Consider the following 16,946-nt stretch of genomic DNA (forward strand, 5'->3'; position numbering starts at 1 on the left):
GGGTGCTGAGCGGGAGGCAGGTGGCAGAGTGGGGAGGATGGGGGGGGCAGGATGATTAGCCAAGGAGACCTGGTGGAGGGTCCTGACCTGAATCCCAGCCAGCACTGGGAGCCCCCAAGCAGCCCCACTGGGAGAACTGGGAGCTGGGCTGCCTGTCGGGGTGGGATGGGCCCCCAGTGCCGAGCGGGGCTGGAGGATCCTGGCGTGCCGGGGCGTGCCGGGGCCCTCGGTGCCACCATTCCTGACACGCAGCGCCGAGCCCCAGCCCTGGGGAGAGCGGGGACGTGGGGTGGCAGCGGGGCTGTGCCAGGTGCCACAGCTGCTGCTGCCCCATCAGGGACCTGCCCGGGGGACCGGTGGGGACACAGACGGCCCCATCCCATGTGACATGGGTGGATTTTTGTGCCCGAATGGGAGATTTTTCAAGTTGTGGAGAAGGGCTGGAGAGCGGGGATGGTAGTGACAGCAGGGACAGTGGGGACAGCAGGTACAGCTGGGCCACCAAACACAAGGAAGCTCCCAGGTGTCAAGCCCTGACGTGCACATCACACGCTCCCCTGGGGTGCTCCGGCAGTCACCAGCCCCCTGACTGGTACCTGGAGGGGTGGGTGCTCTGGGGGGGGAACTGAGCACCTCATGCACCCAGGGGCCTCCTTGCTGGAGCTCCTGCAGCTCTGGGTGCTCCAGCTGGGGCGGCTGAGACCTGTGGCTCTTGTGACAGCAATGAGCTCCATGGCACAACTCCCACCCGACCTGTGCTGGATTTGGCCACCCCTCCCCGACCCACCACCGAAGCCGTGGGCCCGGGGCAGGGCCGTCCCCACAGGCCTTTCTGGAGCAGATGGCCCCGGCGTGGGGAGGACGGAGGCAGCTCAGCGCGTCCTTTCTTTCATGCAGACACAGCGGGACTCCCCCGGCGGCGCCTGCTCCATGCGGAGGTGCTGTGGGGGCCAGTGCTGGCGGTACATTTTACAAGGGTTCAGCTAGCTTAGTCCTCGGGGACAGGCGACTCAGGCAGATTAGATCTCACTAAAATAGGCAGGTATTAGTGATCTCAGCAGCCCCCGGCCTTCCGGCACGGCGGCATTTAAGCCGGTGCCACTGCTGAACGCCTGGGAGCAGGGAGCAAGTCCTCAGAGGGGCAAGGGGCAGTGGGGCGCCCTGGCCCTGGCCAAAGGGACCCCTCCTTGCCTGTGCTGGCAGAGGGATGCTTGAGGGCGGGTTAAAAGCTGTCACACACCCCCACCGGTGCTGCCCCCAAGGGATGTCCCAGGGCTCCTGGGCACCCCTGGCGTGTGGATGTGCCTGGGGGATAGCGCAGAAGGGGGGGACGGATCCAGTGGCTGAGCTGGGTGCTGGCCTGGGGGCACCTGGGGTAGCTCTGCTGCAGCAGTGTCATTGGGTGCCCCACCCCCCCCCACCCCCCGCCCAGGGCTGGGTTTGTGTGGACGAGGGGTACAGCAGGAAGACCAGACAGGTGCTGGCAAATGCTGCGTTTATTGAGCCAAACAGTGCCCAAGGCCCGGGGGCTGGTTCCTGGGGGTGACAGAGTGTCAGGGACCACCACCCACCCTGTCTGGGGGCTCACACCAGGGGCACCCCAGGCTTGGCCAGCAGCCGGGTGTCCTGCATCCCAGCACCCACCCAGCGCACCCTGGAAAAGCAACAGGGTTTTGGGGAGGAAAACCCACCCTCAATGCATGTATTGGGACCCCCACCCCCAGGTAATGGCACAGTAACACCCACATCTCATTGCTCCTGGGGGGGGGGAGCAGCAGGGCAGGGCTGAGCCCCAACGCTGCTGCTGCGACCTGCCAGCGAGGCGGGCAGCGATGCTACATCAGGACACACTTCTCCTTCATCTCGTCCACGCTGCCCAGTGCACGGTCCCGCAGCGCCGGCAGGTTCACCTCCCGCATCTTCGTCAGGAAGGCAAAGGCCCCGTCATCCTCCTCCTCCTCGTCTTCCTCCTCACTGTGCACCATGGCAGCCAGCTCCTGCGGAAGCTCCACCGTGCCGCCGGCCACATGCACCTGAGCATCATCCCGCTCGTCCTGCGCAGGGGTGGGAGACGGCGTCAGGGTTGTGGGCAGACCCAGGCACCCACCAGCCATGGGGTGGGCGACGGAGGAGAGCGGGTCCCTCTGGGCCAGCCGGGCGCTGCAGGGGCATTGGGGGTGCTGGGGAGACGCGACACTGTCCAGTTCCAGATTCGGACAGGCTGGAGGGACACGTGGGCAGGGGATGGCGTAGAGACAGCAGCCATTTGCTGCCCTCTTCAGGAATCAGCTCCCGTCCCAGGGGAGCCCTGGCAGCTGCCGGGCCTGGGGCCCTCCCAGGGGATGGAGGGCTCGGGGGAAGACCCCCGAGGTCCCACCGTGGGCAGGCCGGTCCTTACCTGGGGCAGGCGGTACTTGTCCCGCATGTGCATCCGTAGAGTGGCCCGTTCCGCCTTCTTCTGTGCAAAGGCCTTGTCCCGCTCGATCCTGCAGCAGCGGGTGCCACACTGTCACCCCCCATCTCACCAAGCCCCCCGCCGGAACCACACACCCCCCTGCAGCCCGGCATCAGCCTGGTCCTCCAGCAGCAGCGTGGTTGTGCCAGTCCCAGGCTGGGGCAGGAGGAGAAGGTGATGCAGAAATCTGTAGGAGGGTTGCAATGGGGATCTGGGGGTAGGGTCCACATCCTGCCCCTCCAGCAGCAGCACCCAGCAGAGGCTCAGCTAAGGTGCCTGTTGGAGGGACTTGCTCCTCCTGCAGTCTCTCAGCTCCCAGATGCTGGGTTACCAGGTCCCCACAGCACCCGGACCCAGGGAGGTGGGACCTTAATGCAATCCTCTGCTGGCCCCTCTCCTCCCTCAGCTCCATGGGTGCTGGGCTGGTACCAGACACCCACTGCTCTGGGGCACTGACATCCCGGGGGTGCCCCTTGTCACCTACAGTGCACCGAGCACTGTCCCAGCCCCGTGCCAGCACCCACAGGGACCTCCTGTGCTGCGGGGAGAGGCGCCGAGGCACCCTCTCTGCCCCTGTCCCTTGTCCCGGCTGCCTCCCTGCCCCTCCCTGGGGACAGCCCATGGTGGGTGGGACCCTGGTCCCGGAGCATGGGGGACCTCAGTGACCCCCCAGCCCCGGTGAAGCCTTACTTCTCCTCCAGCAGTTGCCGCTGGTACTCCTCAAACTCCTCACGGGCCATGCCGTTGGGCAGCGTGGCCGCCTTCCCATCCTTGGGGGGCTCCTTGGGTGGCTCCTCCTCATTCCCCTTAAAGCTCTTCAGGGCAGTTGTGAAGAAGGAGGCCATGGGTGGGCGGCTGTGGGAGCCTGTGCCCCCGCAGTGCCTGGTGCCACCGGGTCCCTGCCCGGGGCCAGCACCTGCAAGGTCAGCGGGACCGGCTGCCCCAGGGGCGCCGCGGATCAGGGGCGGATTAAGGCATTAGGAGGGGATGCCACAGCTACCGGGTGGAAAGACCTTCCTGTGCTGCTCGTGGCACCTAAGGGTGCTTGAGGGGGACAGTGGTGTGGGGGGACAGCAGGGTGCTGCTTCATCAGGGTGATGGGGAGATGGAAGGTGCCACCGAGCCCCAGTGCACCCCAGACTGGGCTGAAAGACCCCCCCCATTTGCACGGACCCCGATGGAGGGCAGCACCCGCAAGGCCGGATCCTTCTGGGGGGAGCCCTGTGCCGTGGGCACCCAGAGCCACCCACACTGGCACAGGGGGGTTGGAGGTGCAAGAAGGCAGCGCAGAGGAAACACAAGAGGATTAGCTGAAAAAACCCAATCGAGGGGCAAAGGACTGGAAGGAAGACAAGGCGGCGGGCGGGCGCACGCACACAAACACACACGCGCGTGTGTGGCCCCATGCCCCCATTAATCCCGGCTCCACCGCGATGTCGAGATTGCTTGGGAGCCGGCGCGGCCGGGGGCTTCCTGCTGCCAGAGGACGTGCCCCGCTCCTGTAATCTATATGCAAGCAATTCCCATACAGACTCTGATTAAAAGAATAATCCCCAGCTGCGCAAAGCCCAGAGGGGAGAGGGGCTAGGCTGTGCACGGGGGGCTCTGAGGGCTGGAGCTCCTGGGTCCCCCCTAAGCCTTTTTCTGTGTTTTGCCAGGCCCCAAGTGAGGGATAGGCCTAATTTGAGCCCAGAGGCTTAAAGATGCTGTTGAACTAATTTCTTTGGTTTAATCAAAAAGCCCAAATCTGTGGGGTTTAGCTGGCTGCGCCCAGTGTCTCTGCACGGGGCCGGGTGGCTGGAGCAGGGCTGTGTCAGGGTTGGGGTTTCATCCTCCAGCAAGCGGAGGTGTCCCCTCCTGTCCCCTGTCACCGGGAGGGACAGCTCGAAGGGACCCCACGTGCGGCACCCACCGTGTGTGGCACGGCCCCGTTGTGGGGCTGCTCTCCCCACCCCAGCGGGTCGGGGGAGATTGAACCGATAGGAATATTCTCTGGGCTGTGTGGTGGGAAGAAGGACCCGTGCCAGGATGGATGGAGGCTGTTGCCTCCTCTTCAGGCACCCTGGGAGGAGAGACTCCCCAGCTGCTGCCCATCTCCACCACGAGAGAGCGGTGCTGTGGGCCACGCCGCTGCCCGGCCACCCCTTGCTGTGCCACTCCCAGCCCCGGTGGGTCCGGAGGGCTTCTGGCCACGGGTCCCAGGAGTGGGACAGGCCTTAAACATCCCTCAGGTGCTTCAGCTCCTTCTGCAGCTTCTCCGTGAGTTTCTTGAAGGACGGCCGCTTGCCTGGCTCCAGCTCCCAGCAGCTCCTCATCAGGGCGTAGACGGTGGGTGGGCAGCCCTCTGGGGGGTCCATGCGGTACCCCTGCTCCAGCAGCTCCGTCACCTCCTTCAGGCTCTGGCAGGATGAAGAAGCCAGCTGGGACCCCTCCTTCCCCGCCCCGCCAAGGGCTCACCCTGGCCAGGGGCCAGTGGCATGTCCCTGTCCCATCGGTGCCAGCAGGGTGTGACCTGCGGCACCCCCGGCACAGCACTCACCAGCTTGGGGTAGGGTGCTCGTCCAAAGGAGAAGGCTTCCCACAGGAGGATCCCGTAGCTCCACACATCCGACTTGGAGGAGAATTTCTGCATCGGCAGGAGGAGGGAAGGCTGAAGCTGGCCAGGGGCCATGTTGGGCCCCCATCCCTCCCTGAGGGCAAGAAAGGAGACAGCGCCTGTCCCCTGCCACCCCCAGCTCCCCGAGGTGCAAACCCCCTCCCTTCCCATCACCCACACGGCCCTGGGTCCATCCTGCCGCATCCCATCAGAGCTGCCCCAATTCCCACCACACACCAGGGCAAGGGCTGGTCAGGACAGAGCTCACATTTCAGGAGATGCAGGGCTGAACGTGCCAGAAGCCACCATGGGGCAGAGACGGGTTGGCAGGAGGGGGGACGAGCAGGGGAGACCCAAGGGGGTGATCTGCTTTGTGAGGACCCCCTGGCCCCCCCTCCCTTCCCACCACCACTCACGTTGTGTTTCAGGGCCTCTGGAGCTGTCCACTTCACGGGCAGCAAAGTGGCGTCCGCACCCTTGGGGTTGACCCGGGCCAAGCCGAAATCGCTCACTTTGGCCACGTTCTCCTCAGAGATGAGGATGTTGCGGGCAGCCAGGTCCCTGTGCACCAGCTTCTTGGACTCCAGGTAGTCCATGCCCTGAGCCACGTCCCTGCCGTGGCCAAGCAAGACAGAACACAGTGTCACCTCTCAGGGGGGATGCAGAGCACCAGTCCCCAGCCCAGAGGGAGGGAGATGGACTTACAGAGCGAACAGGAGGAGCTGCTGGGTCGGGACAAGTGCACGGCCCCGTGTGCGCAAGAAGTTCACCAGGTTTCCCTGATAGAGGAGGAGAAATGTGTAAGAACCAATGGGACAGGGGTGCCCGGAGACTTTGTCACCCACAAGGGCTGCAGCACCTGGCATCTGTCCAACTCAGCCTCCATATGGGGATTTTGTCCCCAGATCTGAGCAGCGACAGGTCCTGCTGGCCAAGGACTGGCCGGGTGCTCTCACCTTGCTCATGAACTCCATGACGATGTAGAGGCCATTGTGCAGGATCACGCCAAGCAAACACACCAGGTTTTTGTGCCGGACCTTCCTGAAATGCAGGGGATCTGGGTCAAGGGGGTGCCTGCTCGTCCCTGGATCATGGGACAGGGTTGGGCCATATCCCCCCCACGGGGCACTCACGTCATGGCAGCTGTTTCGGCAAGGAAGGCCTGAGCAGTCACATCGCACTTGACGTTCTTCACGGCCACTTTCTGCCCCATATACTCACCCTGCAGGACGTCTGGGAGGGGACGCAGGGGATCAGGCTCAGCCCCATACCCAAGCCCCGGCATGCCAGGCTGAGCCCCCCATGCCATGGGATGGGGAGGGGACATCAGGGGACATTTGGGGAAGCCCGCGGCCAGGAAACCTCCAACCCCACCTTCTCACCTACCTCCGAACTCTCCTTGCCCGATGCGGTCTCCCAGTGTGAGGTGCTGCAGGTTCAGCAACCAGCCGGCTGGGCACAGGGGCAGGTTAGCAGGGGCCACCAATGGGGCCATGCTGCCGTGTCCCCAAAACCCAGACTACAACCCCCTCCCGCCATCCCCTACCTTTGGCCAACTCCTCCTCGGCCGACTTCATCCCGGTTTTTGGTTTGGGCTTCACCAGCTTGGTGCAGATAGCTCCCTGCTCCTTCATGTAGTGCTGCCAAGGGATGAACAGACGGAGGCAATGCGGCGCTGCCATCTCTGACCCCCAAGCTCAGGGCATGGAACCAGGAAAGGGCCACGGGATGCTCCACGGGACCCCACCACCATCGAGGGGCCTGGAGCCCCTTCAGCTCGGGCAGCACAAAACGCTGCATTTCCCACAGCGCCTCCATTCACAGCCCGTGTCTCAGCCCCGCTCCCCTCTGGGCACAGCCGGGGAAACACCACGACGGACCATGGGCAATATGAGATGCTACCGCTGGGCCGGACGGCAGCCGATGGGGTTAAAGGCCCAGCAGACATTGCAGCAGCCGAGGGTGGTTTGCAGAGGTGACATGGAGAGGAAGTGGTGGGACAGCTGTCGGGGTTAGAGTGGGGCTGGGGCAGCTGAAAGGGGAAAGGACCCACTCAAAAGCAGAAGTTGTAATTAAATAAGGAAAACATGAGATTTCGAGCCTCCAGAAAGGGCAGTAGCTATGAGACAGGGTGAAGATGAACCTTGAGGAAGAGCTCGCTGGAAGGGTGAGAGCTAACGCAGCAGCCCGGGAGCCCTGTGGGGTGAGAGAGGGGCTCAGAGTGGAGAGAAACACGGCAAAACACCTCAAGCCTCAGCAGGGCTCAGACTTTATCCAGGGTCCAGGGGTAGCAGAGGATCTTCACTTTCCAAAGTGCCCCAAGCCCTGCTGCTGTGTGAAGCACTGAATGAGAAGGGATGGGGGGAAACACGGCCCCGGGCAGGGGACTGGGGCTGCTGCCAGCACAGCCGGGTGATGGCAGAGGACATCCATTGCACCCCAAACTGAGCGGGAACCACGAGCCTTCGGCAGGGATGGAGAATTACACCACGTAACGGAACCACACGAAAACCACAGGAGGATGGGGACCTCCACTGCTCCGTGTGACCCCATGAGGTTCTTTGCCCTCGGCAGAGCTCACTGCCTGGGGAGGGGGGGTCTCACCTCGATCATGTCAATGAGGTTGGAGAAGTACTGCTGGCTGTCGATGCTGAGCGTGTTCTCCTCGTGCACCACGCGGTAGTGGATCACCTCCTTGCCGAAGCTCACGCACAGCACGTAGTCACCAGGGTGCCGGACAGACTCACGCACCAGGAACATCCCGTCCTCGGGGGGCTGCAGCTCCTGCACCGCCTCCACCCCCGAGATTTTCCCGTGGAACCAGCTGGCAAGAGGGGCAATGGGGAGAGGGGCCGTGCCAGTGGGCTTCCCCCAGCACCAGCAGCGAGACAGGGAGAGCAGAGCCCCCGCTAAAGCTACATAGACCCCTCCCCCTGAGGTCCATCCAAGCTGGGTGGGCAACAACTGGGGGTCTTTAAAGGCAGGTGCTGGCCCCAGCAAATCCCTCCATTGTCAGCCCGTGGATACAGGCTGCTCTGTGCCCAGCTGCCCACCCAAAACCTGGCTGGGCGGAAAAACGTTGGACTCATCTGGGCTGCTGCCCCTGCCCCGGTCCCCTCCCAGCTGTACTCACGGCATGAGGCTGAGCTTGGGGTCGACGCGGATGGCACCACGCTCCCGCAGCGCGCTGGCCGCCAGCAGCCCCTCCTGCCCCGTCTCGTTGTGTCTGGCGCGGTACCAGCCCTTGCCCTGGGGGCAAGAGGGTCTCAGAGCAAGAGAAGGAAGGGGAGATCCCGCTGGGAAGGTGGGGGACTGGCTCCAGCAGCTCAGCTGATGGCCCTGGGGTCCCATCCCCTCCATGTCCCTCCAGGGCAGCGTGTCCCCCGAACACCCATCGGGCTCACCTCCACGGTCTCGATGATGGTAACCATGTCGCCCTTGCGGAAGGCCAGCTCCCGGGCCTTGGGCTTGGTGTGGTCGTGCTTGGTGACGCACTGCGTCCCGGGGGGCCAGTGTTTCTGCATGGGAAAAGAGGCATCAGCAGGGACAGCGAGAGCTGCCCCCCCACCCTTCCCACAACCATCAGGGCCAGCTCCAAGGACCATCTGAAGCCCTGTCTGGGGACAAGGGGCACTGGGCACGAGCCCTCCTCCACCCCACTGTGGTCCTGGGGGGACACGTCACCCCGATGTTGGCAGGGGAAGTGCTGGCATCCCTGTGGCAGTCCTGCTTACCCCAGACATGGTTGCTGTCAGCACATCAGAGACTCCCCGTCCTCTCCTGCTGCCACCTGCAGAGAAGGAACCAAAGGGGGCTGTGGAGGGATGGGGCTGAGCTGACCTGTCCCAGGCCACCACTGCTGTCCCCACAAGCTTCTCTGGCCAGCGCAGCTCCCTGCAAGCCCGTCCATGCAGGGCAGCCCCACAACACAGGACAGAGAAAAAGGCTTAGAGCAGGCTGCAAACTCTGCTGGCACTGGTTGTACCCTGGGGACACTCCTGTCCCAAACCCAGGTGGGAGTAGGACCCATCTCTTCTGGCCTCTGCTCCTTCTCCCCGCCTTGGAGTCCAAAGATGCGCTCCACCGCCCACTGGCACTGCTGTCATAACAGGAGCCCATCACCACAGCCACCGGGGGAAATGTGGTTTTACTAGGAACTTGTGTTTTCACCTCCTGTTTCATCAGTTTGAAGTCATCAGGGCCACAAGAGGCACCAGCTGTGGGGCCCCGCTGACGTGGGACACCGTAGGGCTGCTGTGGGGGCTGCCTGCTGCAGGGGGGACGCTGACGGCAACGCTGGGCCGAGGAGGGATTGTCACAGCCGCTGGCTGTGGAATGATCACGCAAGGTCCCTGTGCTCCCCCTGCCACCAGCTTGTCATGCTGAGATGCATGTGACCACTTTCCAGTTCAAAACTGTGGGTCTTCTCCTTCTGCAGCCCTTCATTTCCAGTGTCACCTCCATGGGAGGGTCACAGACTCACAGAATGGTTTGGGTTAGAAGGGACCTTTGAAAGATCATCTACTTCCAACCCCCCTGCTGTGGGCAGGGACATCTTTCACTAGATCAGATCACTCAGAGCCCCGTCCAACCTGGCCTCGAACCCTTCCAGGGAGGGGGCAGCCACAGCTTCTCTGGGCAGCCTGTGCCAGGGCCTCCCCACCCTCATTGTGAAACATTTCTACCTCACGTCCAAGCTAAATCCACTCTCTTTCAGTTCAAAACCATTGCCCCTTATCCCGTCACTGCAGGCCCTGGTAAAGTCTCCGTCTTTCTTGTAAGCCCCCTTTACATATTGAGAGGTCACAGTAACGTCTGCCCAGAGCCTTCTCTTCTCCAAGCTGAACAGCCCCAACTCTCTCAGCCTTTCTCCATAGGAGAGGTGTTCCAGCACTCAGACCATTTCTGTGGCCCCCTCTGGACCAGCTCCAAGAGTTCCTTGTTCGTCTTGTACTGGGGGCCCCAGAGCTGGATTCAGTGCTCCTGGAGGGGTCTCACCAGCGTGGAGTAGAGGGGAAAGATTCCCCTCCCTCGACCTGCTGGCCACGCTGCTTGTGATGCAGCCCAGGATGCAGTTGGCTTTCCAGGCTGCTAGTGCTCATCGCTGACTCACGCCCAGTTTGTCACTACCAGTATCCCCAAGTCCGTCTCCACAGGGTTTCTCTCAATCCATTCATCCCCGAGTCTGTACTAATAGTGGACATTGCCCCAACCCAGGCACAGGACCTTGCACTGGGCCTTGTTGAACTTCATGAGGTTCACCTGGGCCCACTCCTTCAGCCTCTCAAGGTCCCTCTGGTTGGCATCCCCTCCCCCAAGTGAATCAACTGCAGCACCCAGCTTGGTCTCATCTGCAGACTTGCTGAGGGCCCACTCAATCTCGCTATACACGCCACTGATGAAGATATTAAACAGTATTGGTCCCGGTGTGGACCCTTGAGGTACACCACTGCTGTCCACTTGGACATTGAGCTATTGACCGTAACTCTTTGAATGTGGCCATCCATCCAATTCTTCACCATCCACCAGTCCATCCTCAAACCCATACTTCTCCAATTTAGAGGTAAGAATGTTGGGGGGGACCATACCAAAGGCCTTACAGAAGTCCAGGTAGATGATATCCACAGTTCTTCACTGGTCCACTGATGCAGTCACCATCGTAGGAGGCTGCTAGATTAGTCAGGCACAATCTGCACTTGGTGAAACAGTGCTGGCTGTCTCTAACCACCTCCCTGGCTTCCATGAGTTTTGACAGACCTTCCAGGAGGATCTGCTCCATGTTCTTACTGGGCAGTGAGGTGAGGCTGACTGGTCAGTAGTTCCCAGGATCCTCCTTTCTGAAAATGGGTGTGATGTTTCCCTTTTTCCAGCCACTGGGAACTTTGTCTGACTGCCACAACTTTTCAAATATGATGAAGAGTGGCTTGGCAACTACATCAGCCAATTCCCTCAGGACCCTGGACTGCATCTTGCTGGAGCCTGTAGGCTTATGTACATTCAGGTTTCTCAGGTGGTCTTGAACCTGATTTTCTTCTAGAACGGGAGGGACTTTGATCCCCCAATCTCTGCCATGCTGTTCAGGGGCTTGAGAGACGTGGGAAGAGAGATTACCATTGAAAACTGAGGCAAAAACAAAACCCAAACCTGTTGAGCACCTCAGCCTTCTCCATGTTGGTCATCACCAGGTTTCCCAACTTATTTAAAGAGGACACACATTTTCTTTAATCTTCCTTTTCTGGCCAGTGTACCTGTAGAAGCCCTTCTCATTAATCTTGGCATCCCTTGCCAAATTCCACTCTACCTGGGATCAGCTCGCCTGATCCCATCCCTACACGCCCCAGCAGCATCCCTATATTCTTCCTAGGATACACGTCTCTGGTTCCACTGCCTGTGCATTTCCTTCTTACACTTTGGTTTGACCAAGAGGTCCTTACTGAGTCACACTGGTTTCCTGCCTTCCTTGCCCAATTTTTTTTATGTACTGGAATTAAGAGCTCTTGTCTTCTAAGAAAAATGTCCTTAAAGAGCTACCAGCGCTGTTCAGCACCTTTATCCCTAAGGGCAGTTTCCCAGAGGGTTCCATCCACTAATTCCTTGAACAACTGAAATTGTGGATGGTGGGACTCAGTGGGAAAATGCTCTCCTGCTGCCTTAGCAGCATGGGGGGCTGGAGCGGGGACAGCCCCCCCACTGGGGCGTTGACACCAAGCCCGTGTCCTCGGTGGCACTGCTTGGTGCATCCCCATGCCACGGCCTCATCCCCAAACCCACCACGCTCTTAAAAGTCAAGTCATGTCTTCTGTAAGTTTTGTTCTGATTTCAGCACCCTTCTTCCAGATCCATTTTGCAGTTGAAATTTCTCTCTGCCACTGCACGGCAGACGCTTTCTTTCCTTTCCTAAAGGAAGGTGGGATTTCTCAGTGCTTGCAACTCACACTCCTCAGCTTTGCCAAAGACGCCATCCGGTGAGACCCACGTCCTGTGCAGGCGAAGCTGCTTTGTGCCCACCCTGCTCCTTCCTACCAGAGAACTAGATAGCGTGAAACTATCTGCGCAGCTCAGTGCTTCTCTGTTTCCAAGACCTCAAAACCACCAGGGAAGCATCAGTTTCCAGAGAAGAGACATGTCTGATGGGGAGAGGTGATTTCATTCATGCTCTGGTTTTCTTGGCGCCCAGCGAGCACGGGAGCCTGAGCAGGGCAGGGCAATGCAGGGCTGGGACCTGGCGCTGACTGCGCCGTTCTTGGGAAACCCCACTCCTGGCCTCTTGGAAACTTCTAGCCAGAGCAGGATGATGTCTCTGCTGTGCCGGGAGAGGTGTGGGGGCTCACTTGGCTCCTTGGAACAGAGATGACAGTCTTTGCTCTATTCCTCTTTTGGAGGGTGAGTCATGGTCACTCCTCTGCATCACCGGTGGTAAACCCCAGCCTGTCTCCACGATGGCAAGGATCCAAGGACTTGCCGTGTCAGTCCCTATCCAGAACAACAACGAAAAAGGGACAATTGCAGCTGTTGCAAGGTTAATATTAGCAGGCAGCTTTATCTGTTCCAGAAGCCATCGTTAGTTAGCACAGGCATCCTCTCATCCTGCAGCCCATCCGTGCCACGTGTATTATCTCGGTGGACTAGAGATGCACAGGCAGCCACTCCGTGCCTGTTCCCCCGCAGGCACAGCCAGAGTCTCATGTGACTGGATGCAGCTCAGCTCACTTCCAGAACAGGGGAGGACTTCATGGGCACAGAGCTTAAGGACAGGGTCCACTCCATACCCCTCGCTGTGATACAACCATGTCCCTATGCTGGCTGAGCCAGGAAGGACGACAGCAGCTCTGACAGTTGGTCCTTCATTTTTTGCTGCTCCAGGACAATAATTTCTGGTGAAAAGCAGCAACTCTTTGCTCAGTTCTGCCCCTGTGTGCAGACAGTGGGTGGTCCTTGGAAGGGATGGATCCTCCACCCTGAACGCCCAAGGGCCCAGCTTCTCTTCTGCCCAGCTGGCACTGGGGCTCGGGGTGCCGGACATGCACCCCCACATGGATACCTGCTGCTGGCAGGGGCTGGAGAGGGGCCAGTGCCTCCACGCAGCCACCAGCGGGCAGTGGCAGTGAATCACCTTCCTCCTGGTGACACTCACATGCCTTGTCCTAAAGCAACTGCTTGTTCTTGGAGATTTTTGGTCCATGCAGTTCCACCATTGGAATGAACCTTTGTCACGTCCTGTCATCTCTCACAACGTTCCCACAAGCAGGATGCCTGGGCAGAAAGCCTGGGAGGACATACTTGCCCCCTTCTTTGTTTTGGAGCTGTTCTACACTTGTTTTTTTAATCAGTTAAGCTGAGTATTTGCAATGAGCATGAGGAGTACAGCAACACGGTGGGGTTTGGTGGAGCCATCCCGACCCAGAACTGGAGAGTTCAGGCTTGTTTCTAGCGCAGAGTTACCCCAGCTGAGGAGCTGCAGGACCCAACAGCACAGTAGTAGCAGAAGAGGGGACACAGACATTTGCATCTTGCACCTCTGCACTGCAACTGGAGCTGGATGCATTGAGCACACACCTTTGAAACACAAACTGGAGAACTTTTTTACAAACACCCGTCCGCGCTAAGGGTCACTTGGGCAAACAGCAAGTACAGCTCTTGCTGAAATACAGGTGACACCTGGTCATTTCCCCACTGACCACAATGCTCCAAACACCACACCACTATGCCCGTCCCTCTCCACTGACAGAGCAGACACAGCAACACGTCACCTGCAACTCTAACAGACCCTCGCACTCACCTCCCAGCAACGTCCATGCGGGGCCTCGGGGGCAGCGAGGTCTCGGGGTAGTCCACAGCTAAACCTGGTTTCAGATTCCTGAATTCCTGGAGAGTAAATTCTCTTTCATATGGAGCAGCAAAGCTTCATTTTCAAGGGCACGCTCCCAGAAAGAGCTACTGCGTTATTTCCTGATTTCTCTTCTGGTAAAGGCTGCAGATGCAGCGTTGCGGAGGTCCTAGTGCCTGCCGCCTGCACAGTTAAACATTAATCAGCAATGACTCATTATCTGACAAGACTTGAAACAACTTTTACCCTTTGAGGGCACAAGTACACACCCTCACTAAAAATGAGCTGGAGCTCATCAGATCCTGTAGCCTGCAGCGCTGCGTAGCACTAACAGAAAATTAAAGCTCCGCTGTGCAAATAGGGAGATTTGCCGTTAGCGCCTCGATTGCCACGGTCAGAGCAGCTGCCCACGGTGGCAGCAGCTCCCCACGGCCACTGAGACTCAGGAGAGGATGTGGTGAGACCAGGGATCCAGAAATCTAATCCCGTCTCAGCACCGGCTTCTGTGAGACTCGGGAGAGGTTGACCCAAGAGCAGGGCCGCCCCTTGCTGCTCTAGAGGGGATGAAAACACAACACAGCTGCGCCGCAGGCTGGACGGGCAATTGCGCAGAGACCTTTAAATGACCACCACTGTCAAATGGCAGGGGCTTATCTATATCCTCCAGCGCCTGCAACTAGTGGGGAGGGAATAATCGCCTCCGCAGCTCACCATCCCAGCCAGAAAACCGGAGACATTTGCACTGATGTTCAACATTTCCAATATTCTGAGCAAAATGGTGAAAAAGAAGAAAATGCACTTTCAGGCAAACACCATACTTCATTCAGGGGTCCTGGGTTGGGGTTTTTTTGTGTGTATTTTTTGTTTTTTAATAAAATGGTGTTTAAGACTTCAAAAAGTACTGGCAATTCAAGGGCAAAGGCAGTGTAGAAGAAAACTATTCCAGACTAGCCAGTAGTTTCAGCTCCTGGTTATACTTTTCCATCAACAAACAACTTCCCCAAGCCACCTGAGCCAGGCTGTCCACAGGATTCTTGGGACATGTTTCCCCAGGAGCACTCCTTGCATTACCCTCTGGATTTGTAAGGTCGGATCCTTAGATACCAGGTCTGTTCACGCTTGAGAATAAACACAGAGCACATCCTTACAGCCCCTGCACTACACTCCCGGGGCTCAGTATCGGATGCCCTGGGGTCTGTGCCGTACTCTCTGCGACAAACAGATGCTTCATACTTTTGGGTTTTGCCACATACGGTCATTGTTACAGATGTGGCCACAGCCCAGAGAACTCAGCCTCACACACAGGGAACAACTCACTCAGACTTAATAAAAGGGCTTTCCCCATCCTATGGGGATGGTATGGCCAGCAAAAAGACTCTCACTTGCTTCTGCCGGAGCTGGTCTCCCCCTTTACGTATCTGGGTATCTACCACCCAGTTAGTGCCTCAATCTTTAATACATTGATCCTCAAAACTGTCTTCCTCCTTCCTCTGGTGCAGCAAAGTAGATATTTGCACTGCATGGCCTGGTTCAGCGTGGTACAGTTGAATCACCAGCATGCCCAGGTCCCTCCAAAACAGCCAAAACATCAAGGTTTTGTAGCACTTCTGAAGTCACTGGGTAAACGTATGGGAAATGTTTTTCTCACATCCTAGGCTGAGGCTTTAACCACTTGTCAGTCTTCCACCTGGCATCCTTCCTTTGGGTCAGGGAGAGCCAGGCTCACGGTCACCAGGGCAATGTCCTACAGGACAAAGTGTTGAGCAGTGCCATTCCTGGTGAGATGAGAGATGAAAGTTATCCAAGGAAGCAGAGGTTGGAGCAGGAAGGAGGAAGGACAGGCAACAATATTCATTAGGAACAGCAGCACATCTTGTACAGAAAAACCACCTGCTTTCTTCCCAGCACAGATTCGGGCATTAGCAGCCCAAAGCCCGTGGGCTCTCTTTTGCTGACTCAACTCCCTTTGGTCCATGCTGACAACATAGTCGGATTCACCAGAAATGTGCCTTCTCAGCCTGAGGAATTTGCCCTGCATTTCAAGCCTTTGAAAAGGAAATCAGATAACGGCAATATGTCACAAGAACAGACAACTCTTCCCTTCCTTGCCTCCACAATAACTTGGAGGGGGATTTTTTTTACACCTCTTTTTAGCATCTGAAGTCAAACCGCCAGGTCCCTTCCAGCTCCTTCTACAGCCAAAGGAAAAATGGGCACTTCCAGAGTGCAGCTCAGCTGGCCTGGTTTCGAGCACTGGCCTTGAGTGAGCCGAGATGGCCAGCGGGACTCCTACGGGCAGCACAGCATGGCTAACCCGACATCTGATCTCCAGCACTTAAAGAGAACATCACTGAGTTTAAACACCTGCTTTCATAGCAAAGATTTTTATTTTAAGCCAACAACACCGTTGGGTGATTTGGATAGAGGATCATTTGAAAGGGTGTTTCACCCTAGATAATGGCTGGAGCTTTAGATGTGCCTTAACCTCAGCCTGCTCCAAGCAGCTGCACCCAACACCGGGTTCAGACGCTGTGACGCACCCACACACTGCGCACCCCGAGTGACCACACTGACGCTTGCAGGAGGGATTCCCCTCTGTCCCCAGCAGCCCCAAAGAGCAGCGTGGACAGCAAAGATGATCTCACTAAACCCTTGTAGAGCAAATAGCAATGCAGAAATCTATGCCCCAGCAAGAAAGCAGATTGGGCACGCTCAAGGGATGGGTGGAAGATGCACAGCTACTGCTCAGCACTGAGGGTCATCACACCCGAACCCCGCTGCTGGGGCAGCTGTTTTATCTGGACACGTAAGGCCTTTGCTGCAGGGTCTGTGCTTGTGTGTGGTGACTGGTTTGGGGAGTGACGTGCAGCACTTAGAGGCACGTCCCACGTTTGGGTTCTTGGTTTTACAGGCAGCTATGTCACTTACCCAGAACAGGGGCTGCTACCTCAGTTAAACTCTCCAGTACTTGGCCTCATAACTCAGCTTCCATCTCTGGCAGCACTCGTGGCAGTATCTAATGGTTTTACTTCCTAATTTCTAATGAGGGAAGCTTCTTGGAGTAGATG

The 16,946-nt window shown here is 58.4% G+C and overlaps 2 protein-coding genes across 2 annotated transcripts; both read right to left on the minus strand.

The window, feature by feature from the left end:
- Nucleotides 1-1,478: 1,478 nt before the first annotated feature.
- On the minus strand, nucleotides 1,479-4,054 carry LOC141935384 (complexin-3-like). Its single transcript, XM_074851521.1, has 3 exons — nucleotides 3,146-4,054; nucleotides 2,399-2,486; nucleotides 1,479-2,054 (listed from the first exon to the last, which is right to left on the minus strand). The coding sequence occupies exons 1-3, from the start codon at nucleotides 3,298-3,300 to the stop codon at nucleotides 1,836-1,838; spliced, it is 462 nt and encodes a 153-aa protein (XP_074707622.1). The 5' UTR covers nucleotides 3,301-4,054; the 3' UTR covers nucleotides 1,479-1,835.
- Nucleotides 4,055-4,159: 105 nt separating this feature from the next.
- MATK (megakaryocyte-associated tyrosine kinase) lies at nucleotides 4,160-14,387 on the minus strand. Its single transcript, XM_074851520.1, has 14 exons — nucleotides 14,148-14,387; nucleotides 13,831-14,061; nucleotides 8,786-8,841; nucleotides 8,456-8,569; nucleotides 8,185-8,300; nucleotides 7,656-7,875; nucleotides 6,598-6,691; nucleotides 6,438-6,503; nucleotides 6,185-6,284; nucleotides 6,008-6,092; nucleotides 5,757-5,830; nucleotides 5,468-5,663; nucleotides 4,995-5,081; nucleotides 4,160-4,854 (listed from the first exon to the last, which is right to left on the minus strand). Exons 3-14 carry the CDS (start codon nucleotides 8,792-8,794, stop codon nucleotides 4,672-4,674), a joined length of 1,344 nt encoding a protein of 447 aa, XP_074707621.1. The 5' UTR covers nucleotides 8,795-8,841; nucleotides 13,831-14,061; nucleotides 14,148-14,387; the 3' UTR covers nucleotides 4,160-4,671.
- Nucleotides 14,388-16,946: the final 2,559 nt, after the last annotated feature.

The sequence above is a fragment of the Strix uralensis genome, chromosome 27 (genome assembly GCF_047716275.1).
Source record: "Strix uralensis isolate ZFMK-TIS-50842 chromosome 27, bStrUra1, whole genome shotgun sequence".
In the NCBI taxonomy this organism is placed as follows: domain Eukaryota; kingdom Metazoa; phylum Chordata; class Aves; order Strigiformes; family Strigidae; genus Strix; species Strix uralensis.